The following is a 14,678-nucleotide window of genomic DNA, read 5'->3' as shown; positions in this document are numbered from 1 at the left end:
GGGGAAGGAACACTGACTGTGTGCAGCCAGGTCCATGGGTTGGCACCCATCTGCCCAGGAGGCTCACCAGCCTCAGCACTTGTTAGGCCCCTGATGTGTACTTAATTACAAGGAGGACAAACAAGGCCATGGTGGTAGCTGTCACAGGAGAATGCACATCTCAGGAGAAAGAGCAGAGGGTGATCAGGATGAGTGAAAGATGCCCCCTTGGGAAGAACCAACTTGAGCCACCTTCTGGAATCTTAGAGTTAGTGAGGATGGACTGGAGGCAAATGAATCCTTCCTTCCCCACCACTATTGGGTCCTGAGGCATCCCATGCTGTATGCCCTCAGTAGACACAGAACAAAACCTGGGGACCCCCACAAGGCTCAGACATTTCCTCAGCTTCCTGAGCTCCAGGTCTTACCAGTGACTCCTGCCTGGGCCTGTGGGGGACTGTGGACGCTGAGCTGGGCTATGGCAGTGCCAGGTGACACTCTCCTTGGTCCCCAGGAGCTATTCAAGAAGGTGGTGCCCAGGCATTGCCTGGGCTCCACCTGGTCCGAGAGGAACAAGCCTGGCAATGAGCACCTGGCACCCACAGTCCGTGCCACCATCACCCATTTCCAAAGTGTGACCAGCTGTGTCATCACCACCTGCCTCGGGGACCCGAGCATGACTGCCCAGGACAGGGCCAGGGTAGTGGAGCTCTGGATCCAGGTGGCCCAGGTATGCTGCGGGAGTTCCAGTGGAGTCCCACTCTGGATTCTGGGGAACTGCCTCTTCACCTTCTCAGTTCTATGGTCTGAGCCCCTCCACAGTCCATAGATAGGCCTTTCCTGCCAGGGGCACACTGACTTTGACTCACATGTCCTAGTGGTGGACTTCCTTCCTGGCTTCTTCTTTGAATTAAACAAAATCCTCCTCCCTGTGAGTGTTACTCTTCTGGCCTTAAATGTGCACTTTCAGGGCTCCCTGAGCATCTGTCTCATCTGGGAGGGGAGGGGAGGTTTAAACTGAGGGGATTGAAGCCAGAACAAATAGGGCTTTAGCTCCCCACCTCACAGCTCATCCTCTTTCCTCCCCAGGAGTGCCAAATTCTGAGGAACTACTCCTCTTTGCATGCCATCCTCTCTGCTCTGCAGAACACCTCGATTTGCAGTCTGAAGAACACATGGCAGAAAGTTTCCAGGTAGATAGGCCTCTTTCCACAGGTCGGACCAGGATGGATTAGGCATCTCTCCTGCGTCTGCCGTTGCTCCCTCAGTCAGCTGGGAACTCCTGGGAGGCAGCAAACCCTGGAGACCGAGACTGGGCTGATGTTGGGGTCTTTAGCCTCCCTGGGTCCTCAGTCCACCAGTTCTGCTTCAGGAATCAGTTTCCTTATATGCCAGATACTGGGTGGATTTAAGTTGGAGATTTTCACGTGTTTGCAGCAACAGAACCATATGCCCAGAGAAAACCAAAACTAGGCAACACAGAGAAGCTCAATAGAAATGTGAATAGAGGCTTCAGGTGACCACCGTGAGAGCTCCCCTCCCCAGTCACACGGAGACCTTAGTGCACAGAGGAACCCAGTGAAAACACTCATTCAGGTGAAGCTTTGGGTTCTGAAATAAAAGGGACTTGCCTTCAAATCCGCCACGTTATTCCTAAATTTTTCTTTTTTCTTTTGTCTCCTCTCAGGAAGAGCCACAAAAAATTTAAGAAGCTCCAAATCCAAGACAAGTCAACGAGCAGGGAACTGATGACCAGGGTAGAGTGGAGGCTGAGGGTCCGGAAAGAGAGGAGGACTGAGAGGGAAGGGGGACTGGGCAGGATGTGGTTTTGTTAGTTTCTCACTTAATGTTTTAGATTTTTCTGGACTAACAGGAAGAGGGACCTGTGTGGCCTATGGGCAAGTGGGGGTGGGGGCGTCCAGTTTGAGGTACAGGAGTCTCTGGTCGTAAGGTATAGTGGTGTTGGCTGGGGTGTCTAGCTGGCAACATTAGCAAGTCTCCTGCTTCCATGGAGGGCCCATCCTGCTGGCACTAATGAGTGGATGGGATGGTTAAGGAGTTCCTTCTTTCCTAGACCAGCCCAGTGTGCTCTCAGAAAGCCAGGACTCTGCTTTTTCTTCTGCTTTTGCAACACCTCCAGGGGGAGGGCATCTCCCAGGGGATTCCCATGGACCAGGTGGACAAAAAGGCTTCCCAGGCTTGGGTCCAGATGGCTGGGCCAGAGACAGATGTGTGTGCCTTCTGTGACTCCACACTGTGCCCCTATGGCCGCCACTGCTATTCACTCACCGGCTATTTCTCACCTGAGTGTCCAGTTGACAATGACATATGCCCTCAGTGGCTAATGAGGGGTGTCTGGGGGAAATGATAGTTTCACCGTGGATCCTTCCTGAATGGGCACCAGAAGCTTCATGTAAATGGGGAAACAAAGTATCCTGTCATCCTCTTCTCTGTCAGTCAGAGGTAGCACTTTCAGGGTTCCCTTCCTGAGTGAATGAAGAAAGACTGCTCAGCTGAGGAATGCCCTGAGGAGTTGTTGCTTGGGGGAGGTGAAATCCTTGGCTTTGCCTTGGTTCTGGTCTGGATGCAGAGACTCCAGATCGGCTAAGGCCGGCAGGAGCTGCTTAACCAGACTTTGAGAATGCCCCATCCCTCTCCATCTGTGGCTTGGCCCAGGTAGGGGCCTGGACATCCCTCAAGAGCCCAGAGGAAAGGATTTCTGGTCAGTGGTGGTCTTAGACTGAGTGAGAGCCGCTGAGACAGGGTCTCTGGGCAAAAGGGAGCAGTGAGCTCTCAATCTGTGAGCCCCTGAAAAACTTACTGCCCCTCTCAGGCCCCATCTGGGAAATGGGGAGATGATGATTCTGTGGTGCAAGCCTCAGCAAGGGGTGAAGAGGTTCAAGGGAGGAAAGGAATGTGTGGATCTTTCTGTCCTGCTCCATCTGGATGTGCGAAGCAGGAACAATGATGGTAGAAACATGGCACTGGGTCCTCAGGAGACCCTGTGTGGGGGCTGGAGTTCTCACCCTTTTCAGATGAGGAAGCAGGCTCGGGGAAGCCAGGCCACAGTCCCTGGGCCACACACAGAGTGAGTGTTGGAGCTGGGATTGATCCAGAATCACAACACGCTGGGAAGATAGAACAGCACTGGTACCAGATGACTCAGGTCAGATGTCCGGTGGCCAAAACCAGTAGTAGTGCTGAAGAGAATTTGAGCGAGGGGAGTGTGGCCTCACTGTCCTCAACCCTGGCAGGAGGCACCCTCCAAGTTTGTCACCCAGGAGATCAACACCCAGAAAACCCAGGAGAAGCAGCAGCAGCAGCAGCAGCAGCAGCAGCAGCAGCAGCAGCAGCAAGTAAGTGTGCCCATGGGGCAGGGGTTCCAGGGTGAGAGCAGAGGCTCCCGCTCCCAGCAGGAGTCCTCCAAGTCAAGAGAGGAGGGGCCTTCTTACTCCAGCCCTGACTCCTCTTGTCGCAGTGCCTGAAATCCTTCCTTAGAGGTGACCAGGAGGATGATGTGTAAAGCTGGGTGCGGGATGGATTTGGGGGTAGGGAGGGGCCTGGGACCACACACCCTGTCACTGGCCAAAGTCAGGTCCTGGGAAGTGATTAGGAGTCTGGTGGTCTTGGAGGGTGAGGAGAGGGGGAATTGGGAGGAGGCTGCTGAGGGACATAGTCTGCTCCACGTGGGAACCCTGGGGTGGGCCAGGAGGCTGAGGGTGAGGAGTTTTCTGTGAAAGGCTGTGGGGGCTCCTGAGAGCGGGGCCTCATCCCACCCCTACCGCATTGGCACAGGGTGTTGTCCCCTACCTTCGAACATTCCTCAATGACCTGGTGATGCTGCACCTGACGATGAAGGATTATCTGAAGGTGGGTGAGCCTGGGGACTGAGCAGGGAACCATGACTGAGGCTTGGGAGCCGAGAGCCCCTGAGCTGAGCCCTGAGCTGTCAGACCTTGGCAAACCTCCTCTCCTGAGAACCTCACAGCCACTCCTGTGAGCTGGTAAATCATGCCCATTTTAAGGGTGAGTGAAGGGAGACTCTGCATAAGACATTGCTCTGGGTTCCCCAGGCTGGTGAAGCAGCAGACATGCCTGACTGCAACGTGCACAAGGTTCTGACAGAGCTGGAATCAGCCTTTTCCTCATATGATGCCCCTTGGGAGAGAGCGAAGTCTGGCCCCTCCACGTCAGGAAGCACATAAGTGAATGAGCAGTCCCTTCCTGCCTGAGGCCTCAGCCTCCTTGTATTACCATCAGAAAGGGCCGGGCTATAAGGTTCCTGAGCCTCTGTCCCCATGTCCCCCCCCCCCTTCTTTGGGCCCAGAACCTGGCTAGAGCCTTGTCCTGTTTTCTGTATGTGCCTGGCCCCCTTGTGGGACCCGGCGGTAGTGCAACATGAGGAGTGGGCATAGATGGGCTAGTAATGGCTAGTGGGCTCTTTCTGATGGATTTTGATTGTCTGCCTTCCAGCGGGGGAGAGATCAATCTCAGGAAAAGGAGTAAGGTGAGCAGCTGTGGCACTTCCTGCGGGAGAGGTTGGGGAGTGGAAATCAGAGACCCCCCCCACCCCCCACCCCCAGATTGCTCCCCGGGCTCCATCCCATGTTTTATGTTTATTGAGCGGGTTTGATAGCAGAGAAGTAGAAGACCCAGCCAACTGACGTTTGGGGGTGGGAGTGGGGTTGGGGTTGGGGGTAGAATCAAGGCAAACTTTCTTGAGGACGAGCTATTTCTACCTACCTCTGAGAACAGATATGGCCTGAATGGAACCGAGGGGAGGAGGGTTCCCGTGTATGCAAAGACCCAGGACCTATCCCCTGTCCCACTCCTCATACCGCACGAGGCCTTCCAGCATCCCCCATGAGCCCTTGTCTGTATCCTGTCCTCCTCTCTGGCCCCAGGATTATGAAATAATGAGGGAGATCCTGCTGCTCCAGGCGGCTGCAAATAATTACAACCTCAACCCCGAGGAGCAATTTGGGGCCTGGTTCCGAGACATGGGGAGGCTCAGTGAGAATGAGCGGTGAGATGAGGCCAGGCAGGAGACGGGGGAGGGCAGTGGTAGACTCTCCCTGGTGGCCAGTCCAGAGAACCTGTGTCCATGGCTCCCTGGACAGCCCGAGACCTTGCTGCACTGTGACCCCTGGTGTACCTGGACTTTAGCTGCTGGTCAGACACTGGGAAGGACAGCTTAACTGGCTCCTGGCCGGCTCATAGGTGTCACTCTGTCCTGTAGCTCCATCCTGTCCTGCCAGCTGGAGCCCTAGTCCTAGTCAGCCAGCAGAACTGGGAAGGCCCAGAAGAGCCAGCCATCATCAGGCTCAGGGGCGAGTGAGTTTGCAGGCTGGCCGTGCCACCTCTTCCTCGGCTGTGGGGACACAGCTGGGATGCGTGGGGGTTCCAGGACCCCTGCTCTGAGGGGAAGGAGACCACTGGGAGGCTCTTCCTGTGGTCCCCTGAAGGCCAGGGGAAGAGACAATGATCCCACCCATCTCCCTGACTTCTCTTCTCCAAGACCTATATATATACCTATTTGGAAGGGCGATATTTAGTAAATGCTAGATTTAAATATTATTATATTAAAGTCCTGTTGCTTTTACAGTCTTGAGAGTTGTTATTTGATTCTTTTACTTCCCGCGCTAATTTAAATGATGAACAGATGCTCACATTCCTTCTTGAATAAAGAAATCTTGGGGCTCCTGGGTGGCTCAGTCGTTAAGTGTCTGCCCTCGGCCCAGGTCATGATCCCAGGGTCCTGGGATCGAGCCCCACATCGGGCTCCCTGCTCCGCGGGAAGCCTGCTTCTCCCTCTCCCACTCCCCCTGCTTGTGCTCCCTCTCTCGTTGTATCTGCCTCTGTCAAATAAGTAAAATCTTAAGAAAAAAAAAAGAAATCTTGCAGCTTACTTTATGTGTGAGAGAGGGGAATGTCCATGCCACACTCTTACTAGTGAAGCGGCCCCCAATTCCCCGTCCTCGGAGGATCTGCTCACTTCAGTGTTGCTCACCTGTAAGGAGCAGTGACAGTCCTCCAACCTCCCAGGATCTAGAGTTTGAGGCTACTCTCACAGAGATAGCAACAATCACTGAATTTGGGAGTCTAACAACTTGCCAGGACCGCCAAATTCCAACACCAAATCCCGCCCCAGGACAGCGCCTATCTTTTCACACTTTGGAGGAAGAGGAAACATTTGTGGCTTCTCTTGTTGCGGTTTCTTTCAACAAAATATTAAAAACTTGCAGTTCTCTAGCTCAACATCTGGAATTGCATGAGCACTAAGTAGGGAAAACCATGAAAAGAGACCAAAGGGCACACGTGAAAAGGCCAAGGCCAGAAGATGATAATTTGTGAAGACCCTAAGGACAGGCAGGACTTCCCATCCTCAGTCTCCCTCTAGGGGCTCCCTCCTCCCTCTACCTATATTTGAACCCTCCTGGGATATTTGTCCACGACCCCTGAATTCCTTTTCCTACTTGTCTTATATCTGGGATAGAGACTGTGATGCGTGTTTCGAAGCTATAGCTGGGCCTCCTTCCAGAAACATTTAGGCTATCTATGAATAAGATTTTCAGCATCCCCGCAGTTCTTATACAATTCTCTTTAAGGCAGAAACTCCCTACATCGTTGCCACTCCTTGGCTGGGGCTTGCTGGCTGTGGGATGGTTTCTTAGTTGCCAAAATCAGGTCCATATACATGGCCAGTGACAATTCCCACATTCTCTCTTACTGGCCAAGATGACTTCTGGGTCCATGTGGTTCTGAAGTCCATGGTCTCAGACAGCCATGAGTGTGCAAACACAGTTGTGTTGTTACTGATTTGTCCTACGTTGGTAGCCCACGAATGGCTGCACTCTTTGCCATAGTTTAAGGCTTTGGTTATGTCAGAGGGGCAGGGGTGAACCTTTCCTCTTGGCAAGATGAGGCATGAGAGGGGAGGGTGCAGGGAGTTCCATCATGGGAAATGCCATCAAACTGATGATCTGTGGACATGCATGGACACAACTATCAATTTAAATACTGAATTGCTTACAATCTGGGTGAAAAACAGACACTGTTCTGAGCTCACCTGTATTTCCCACACCATGATCAGGAGGTAACATTTTAACACAAAGAATTCTGAGAGGATAAATGTAAAATGTAATTCATAAGTTTCTTTATTTAAGAAACATAGATCATGTTCTCTCTAAATCATTTTTTGTGTATTTAAGATGTATCATATTTTAAATGTATTACCATTATTACATTTTCAGATATTTTATGGATAGTATGAGTGCAGATTATGTTCTTGGGCACAAAAACATAACTGAATAGAGGGGGTCATGAGCCTAATGTTCCACCGTATTCATTAGTTTTCCGGAGGACTTGCTAAGTGAGAACAACGACAACAACCAAAAACTAAAAAAAAAAAAAAAAGAAGAAAAAAAAGAAAAACAACAACAACAAAAAAACCCAACACCAAATTCCAACGCAGTTTGATTCCTTTCCTGACAAAGCTCGAAGGCAAGCCAGCTGTGTAGATAACCACTTGAGTTTTTGGAAGTGCCTCTAGACCATAATTTCAAAATTAGGACAAGCCAAAGATTTTCCACTTTCATCTTCTGCTTCAGTTATTTGTGATTGTGATCAAGTGCACATATTAGTTCATCAAGGAGGACCTTACCCCAAGGAGAGCTGCTGTTCTCTGTATCCAATAGGTTAAAGATCCAGTGGAGAATCTGATGGTGGAAATGGGTGGCTCTTTTTAGGGAGCTGAAATCGATACTGTCCTCATGTCATGGCACAGAGGCGATTTTTTTTGAGATGACCCAAAAGCCTGATGACTCCCTTGTTCTCCAGGCCATGGGGCTTCAAGGAGTGAGGCATGTTCCAGGCAAGAGAGTAAGCATGGCTAGAGCAGAGCATCACAGATGCAGTCAGCAAGAAAGCTGGGGCATTGAGATTTTTGAGTGATTCATCAACCTGGCCAGAAGGAGGTGCCCATCCATTTCCTGCCATCCCAGAGCAGCCTGCGCGGCCCTGGACAGCGGAAAGGGCATGCATGGCCAGCCCAAACAGTGAGGTCTCAGCATCCTGCGCTACACCCGACAGCCAGCAGGGGGCGACGGACTCCACCCTTTATGAGTAGGATGGCCCATGTGAGTGTTCCTTCAGAAGGCGTTCCGCTCATCCTCAGTGAGGTAATTTCCTCAGGAACTTCCGAGGAGGCTCCTCCATGGCTTCAGGACTGCGTGGGGTGGCATCCGTGTGAGGAGAACACTCCCCTGTGGGCGCCACCGTGGCTGAGTAAGGAGGGGGCTGGGCCGCCACTTGTCCCAGAGGATTTTCTTCAGGGCCTGCCTTTTTTGGACTAGTCTCATGTGGATTATTTTCTGCTTTCTCAGGTAATACCTTAACACTAGTTATTTTTACAACAGGGTCTGTTCTTTAAGGGACTTGGTGGGTCAAAATAATGCTCGAGTTTTCTCTTTTGCCTTTTTTTTTTTTTTTTAAATAGATTCGGGGTGGTTTTGTGGGGAGAAACCCCTGCACAGGTTCAGAGAGAGAGAAACACGTGGATGATGATGATGATGATGAAAGGAATGTACAAGATATCAGGACCTTCCAGTCCAATGAGCTGAGGGACATGGGATGTACCTGGCAGAGGTGTGTGGAATCCACAGGCCTAAGCGTAAAAGTGTAAAATTACATAGCTCCCTAAATTAATTTTAATGGTTAATTTTTCCTACAATGTGAAAGTACCTAAAAATATATGTTTTTAAAAGACTTTATTTATTTATTGGACAGAGAGAGGGAGGAAGAGCACAAGTAGGGAAAGGGACAGAGGGAGAGAGAGAAGCCCACTCTCCGCTGAGCAGGGAGCCTGATGCGGGGCTCCATCCCAGGGCTCCAGGATCATGACCTGAGCCGGAGGCAGACGCTTCACCGACTGAGCCACCCGGGTGCCCCAAAAGTACTTTAAAAATACGGAAAAGTAAGTAGTAGGTGTATTAAAAGACGTTATTTTAAGATAACGATATTTCAAGTATGTCAAAAGCAGAATTTGTTATAATTTTACTTTCTTGGCCTTAAAGGGAGACAAATTATCCGTATTTAAAATACACTTCTTAGCTTGTTTTCAAAAGACGGTATTTTGTATGTTTGACATTTTCTCATAATACAGTGGCAACCTTAAATATTTTTAAATATTAGCTCTTTAAACATCTTTGCAGGACTCCAGTGTGACTAGCATGGTTAAAAAGTATTAATAAATCCAGGCCACCAGCAAATTTTTATAAGAGTGTAGTAAGAAAAGATCCTGAATCAGTTTTAGAAGATGAAAACACAATGGTGATTTTTAGTATACTAACAACTGCCTGCTGTTTAAAACCATTTAAGATGAAATATATCAAAACTTAAACCTTCAGAATGTTAAAGAGCCAAGACAGTGACTGCTTTTTGTTAATTATATATAATAATTCATTGCAAATCGAATTTTCTCCCAGTAAAAATTCAAAATCTGAAGGCATTTATTTTGATTTTGTGGATCTCCATCCAAAAGTGAAAATACATAGTCTAATTCTTTATTATAAGCCACTTTCCCATAAGAATTGATATTTTTATCCATAGATTCTCCATTGCCTATGTCGTTACTTCTCCCTTTTATTTTTCTAAATCAGAAAGTCTGTTCCTGTGTGTTGTTAAAAGCTTCACGTTCCCTTGGGCAAATACCTACTAAGTAGTGCAATTGCTGGGTGGTAGGGTAGTTCCAATTTTAACTTCTTGAAGAACCTCTCCATACTGTTTTCCAGAGTGGCTGCACCAGCTTGCATTCCCACCAACAGTGTAGGAGGGTTCCCCTTTCTCCACATTCCCACCAACATCTGTCGTTTCCTGACTTGTTAATTTTAGCCATTCTGACGGGTGTGAGGTGGTATTTCATTGAGGTTTTGATTTGGATTTCCCTGATGCTGAGCGATGTTGAGCACTTTTTTATGTGTCTGTTGGCCATTTGGAGTCTTCTTTGGAAAAATATCTGTTCGTGTCTTCTGCCCATTTCTTGATTGGATTATTTGTTCTTTGGGTGTTGAGTTTGATAAGTTCTTTATAGATTTTGGATACTAGCCTTTAATCTGATATGTCATTTGCAAATATCTTCTCCCATTCTGTCAGTTGTTTGGTTTTGTTGACTGTTTCCATTGCTGTGCAAAAAGCTTTTTATCTTAATGAAGTCCTAATAGTTCCCATTTTTGCCCTTGCTTCCCTCGCCTTCGGCGATGTGTCTAGGAAGAAGTTGCTGTGGCTGAGGTCGAAGAGGTTGCTGCCCGTGTTCTCCTCTAGGATTTTGATGGACTCCTGTCTCACATTTAGGTCTTTCAACTATTTTGAGCCTACTTTTGTGTGTGGTGTAAGGAAATGGTCCAGTTTCATTCTTCCGCATGTGGCTGTCCAATTTTCCCAACACTATTTGTTGAAGAGACCATCTTTTTTCCATTGCACATTCTTTCCTGCTTTGTCAAAGATGAGTTGACCATGGAGTTGAGGGTCTATTTCTGGGCTCTCGATTCTGTTCCATTGATCTGTGTGTCTGTTTTTGTGCCAGTACCATACCATACTGTCTTGATGATGACAGCTTTGTAATAGAGCTTGAAGTCTGGAATTGTGATGCCACCAGCTTTGCTTTTCTTTTTCAACATTTCTCTGGCTATTCGGGGTCTTTTTCTGGTTCCATACACATTTTAGGATTATTTCTTCCATTTCTTTGAAAATAGTTGGTGGTATTTTGATAGGGATTGCCTTAAATGTGTAGATTGCTCTAGGTAACATTGACGTCTTGACAATATTTGTTCTTCCAATCAATGAGCATGGAACGTTTTTCCATTTCTTTGTGTCTTCCTCAATTTCTTTCCTGAGTATTTTATAGTTTTCTCAGTACACATCATTTGCCTCTTTGGTTAGATTTATTCCTAGGTAACTTATGGTTTGGGTGCAATTGTAAATGGGATTGACTCCTTAATTTCTCTCTATTCTGTCTTGTTGTTGGTGTATAGGAATGCCACTGATTTCTGTGCATTGATTTTATATCCTGCCACTGTACTGAATTTCTGTATGAGTCGTAGCAGGTTTGGGGTGGAGTCTTGGGTTTTCCACATAAAGTATCATATCATCCGCAAAGAGTGAGAGTTTGACTTCTTTGCTGATTCAGATGCCTTTTATTTCTTTTTCTTGTTTGATTGCTGTGGCTAGGACTTCTAGTACTATGTTGAATAGCAGAGGTGAGAGTGGACATCCTTGCCGTGTTCCTGACCTTAGGGGAAAAGCTCTCTGTTCTTCCCCGTTGAGAATGATATTCGCTGTGGGTTTTTCATAGATGGCTTTTATGATATTGAGGTATGTACCCTCTATCCCTATGATCTGTAGAGTTTTGATCAAGAACGGATGCTGTACTTTGTCAAATGCTTTTTCTGCATCTATTGAGAGGATCATATGGTTCTTGTTCTTTCTTTTATTCATGTATTGTATCACATTGATTGATATGCGGATGTTGAACCAACTTTGCAGCCCAGGAATAAATCCCACTTGGTCGTGGTGAATAATCCTTTTAATGTACCGTTGGATCTTATTGGGTAGTATTTTGGTGAGAAGTTTTGCATCCATGTTCATCAGGGATATTGGTCTGTAATTCTCCTTTTTGATGGGGTCTTTGTCTGATTTTGGAATCAAGGTAATGCTGGCCTCATAAAATGAGTTTCGAGGGACGCCTGGGTGGCTCAGTCAGTTAAGCAGCTGCCTTCAGCCCGGGTCATGATCCCGGGGTCCTGAAATCGAGTCCCGCATGAGGCTCCTTGCTCGGCAGGGAGCCTGCTTCTCCCTCTCTCTCCCTCTGCTTGTGCTCTCTGTCAAAGAAATTTTTAAAAAAATCTAAAAATAAATAAATAAATAAATAAATAAATAAATAAATGAGTTTGGAACTTTTCCTTCCATTTCTATTTTTTTGGAGCAGTTTCAGAAGAATAGGTATTAATTCTTCTTTAAATGTTCGGTAGGATTCCCCTGGGAAGCCATCGCGCCCTGGGCTCTTGTTTTTTGGGAGATTTTTCATGACTGCTTCAATTTCCTTAGTGGTTATAGGTCTGTTCAGGTTTTCTATTTCTTCCTGGCTCAGTTTTGGTAGTTGACACATCTCTAGGAATGCATCCATTTCTTCAAGGTTATCTAATTTGCTGGCATATAGTTGTTCATAATATGTTCTTGTAATTGTTTTTATTTCTTTGGTGTTGGTTGTGATCTCTCTTCTCTCATTCATAATTTTATTTACTTGGGTCCTTTCTCTTTTCTTTTGGATAAGTCTGCCCAGGGTTTTATCAATATTGTTAATTGATCCGTTCGACTATTCTTTTGGTTCCCATTTCATTGATTTCTGCTGTGATCTTTATTATCTCTTCTCCTGATGGTTTTAGGCTTTATTTGCTGTTCTTTCTCCAGCTCCTTTAAGTGTCGGGTTAGGTTGTGTATTTGAGACCTTTCTTCTTTCTTGAGTATTCCTATATACTTTCTCTCAGGACTGCCTGTGCTGCATGCCAAAGATTTTGAACAGTTGTGTTTTCATTTTCATTGGTTTCCATGAATTTTTAAATTCTTCTTTAATTTCCTGGTTGACCCATTCATTCTTTAGTAGGATGCTCTTTAACCTCCATGTATTTTAGCTCTTTGTGACTTTCCTCTTGTGATTGAGTTCTAGTTTCAAAGGGTTGTGGCCTGAAAAATGCAGGGAATGATCCCACTCTTATGGTACCGGTTGAGACCTGATTTGTGTCCTACGATATGACCTATTCTACAGAATGTTCAAGGGCACTAGAGAAGAATGTGTATTCTGTTGCTGTGGGGTGGAATGTTCTGAATATATCTGTGAAGTCCATTTGGTCCACTGTGTCATTTCAAGTCTTTATTTCCTTGCTGATCTTTTGCTTAGAGGCTCTGTCCGTATCAGTGAGGGGGGTGTTCAAGTCCCCAACTATTATTGTATTGTTGTCAATATGTTTCTTTCCTAGACCTAGATGTTACTCAGACCGAGAAAGAGACCTGGAAGGAAGGCTGCTCTCGACTCCCCTCTTGTTTCAGGAGGTTAGCACTGCTGTACCCTGTGTGCCTGCCTGGAGGCCTAGGTACCCAGCCATTATCACAGAGAAGCCGGGCTGTAGAGTTACCGAACTGCCTCCAGCTAACAGCGCTCTTCTTGGAGCTGGAGGAATTTCACGCTGGTCGTGGGTGAGAGCCCGGGGAACGGGGCCCATCCATGAAAACCGAGTGAGAAACGGGATCACGCAGAAGGCAGCTCTCACTCCCCTGTTGTTTCGTGAGGCTACTCGCGGGGCCCCGTGTGTGTGTATGCAGGCGTCAAGCCAGCCACCTCACTCGAAAAGACAGCACGTGCAGAGGAGCCGTTCTTCCGCTTTGACTAGCCTTTCCTGAGAGTGGGGGGCATTCGGCTGCGAGCGTGCATGAGAGCGCTGCGAGGGCTTCTGAAACCCTATTCTGAGGGAGACTCAGGATGGGGTGGAAGGCAGAACCCGACTGCCCACTTGTTTCACGAAGCCAGCACTGCGGCCCCACGTTGGCATGCCAGTCGAATTGCTAGCGTCCTAAGGCGGAGAAACAGCAGTGTCGGGGGACCGGGTTGGAGAGAGTATCACTGTTCCGGAGGGTGGAAGCACTCGGAGGGTGTGCGCGTGAGAGCCTGGGACACGGTTCCCCCACATCACTGGGCGAGAGAAACGGCTTCGTGCAGAGGCACGTCTCGCGTCAGCTCCAAGTTTCACTCCTCCGGCAGGTGTGCGTGGAGGCCCAAGTTCCAGGCACCGCCCTTGAAGGCACAGCACTGTGGAGAAACCGTGCTTTAGCTCCCGCTGGTCACTGGGTGGGAGGACGCTGTATACTGCACGCCGTGGCTGAGAGCCGGGGCAAAGGCTGCCCTACGTCAACCCGAGGCAGAAAAAGGCCGCTGCCGAAGACACCTCTCGGCTCAGCTCTCATTCCTTGGGGGCTAGTACCGTGGCCCCGGGTGTGCGTGCAGGCCGAAAGCCAAACCACCTAACTCGAAGGCACCGCACGGTAGCGAATCCGTGCTTCCGCCGGGAGTCGCCGTTCCTGAGGGTGGAAGCATTTTGATGTGTGCATGTGTGTGAGCACCGCCAGCGAGTCCAGAACCACTTCCCGAGTGAGACTAAGGCTGCAGCAGAAGGCAGAACACGACTCCCCGCTTGTTTCATGAAGCCAGCCCCGCGGCCCCACTTTGGCAGGCAAGCCGAACTGCTAGCGTCCTGACACGAACCAGCAACCGTGTAGAGAAACCGTACTCTAGCGACCGCCGACTTCTCTGAGGGAGGAAGCAGTGTACGGGGTACCGTGGATGAGAGCCTGGGGAACGGGTTCCATACGTCAAAGCGAGGGAGAAACAGGCCGTTGCGCAGGCACCTCACGGCTCACCCCTCGCTGCCGGACGCAACGAACACTCTACTGCTCCACGCGTGCTTGGAATGCTCCGTGCGCAGCAGTAGCTTGGCAGAAACAAGCCCTCCGCCACAAGCCCAGCCTTCAACTCCCGTCGCCTCTCCACAGGGTGGCCACATTTTCACTGTACTTGTGCGCCCACCTGGGGACTGGGTCCCAGCCGAATTCCAAGGGGGGAGAGAAGCATGGGCCCAAGGTGGCTCTCGAGG

General features: G+C 48.7%; 1 protein-coding gene across 1 annotated transcript; it reads left to right on the top strand.

Annotated features, from left to right (window-relative positions):
* Window positions 1-457: 457 nt before the first annotated feature.
* LOC148163968 (ral guanine nucleotide dissociation stimulator-like) lies at window positions 458-5,009 on the top strand. The gene is made up of 5 exons (XM_088025185.1): window positions 458-709; window positions 1,069-1,172; window positions 1,667-1,736; window positions 3,775-3,849; window positions 4,884-5,009. Exons 1-5 carry the CDS (start codon window positions 458-460, stop codon window positions 5,007-5,009), a joined length of 627 nt encoding a protein of 208 aa, XP_087881311.1.
* The last annotated feature ends 9,669 nt before the right edge of the window (window positions 5,010-14,678 follow it).

This window comes from Eumetopias jubatus, unplaced genomic scaffold (assembly GCF_037043125.1).
Source record: "Eumetopias jubatus isolate StellerSeaLion01/CBP00866 unplaced genomic scaffold, mEumJub1_p1.0 scaffold_7, whole genome shotgun sequence".
Lineage (NCBI taxonomy): Eukaryota > Metazoa > Chordata > Mammalia > Carnivora > Otariidae > Eumetopias > Eumetopias jubatus.
The sequence above is the reverse complement of the archived record's forward strand: the minus strand, read 5'-3'. Positions and strand labels throughout refer to the sequence as shown.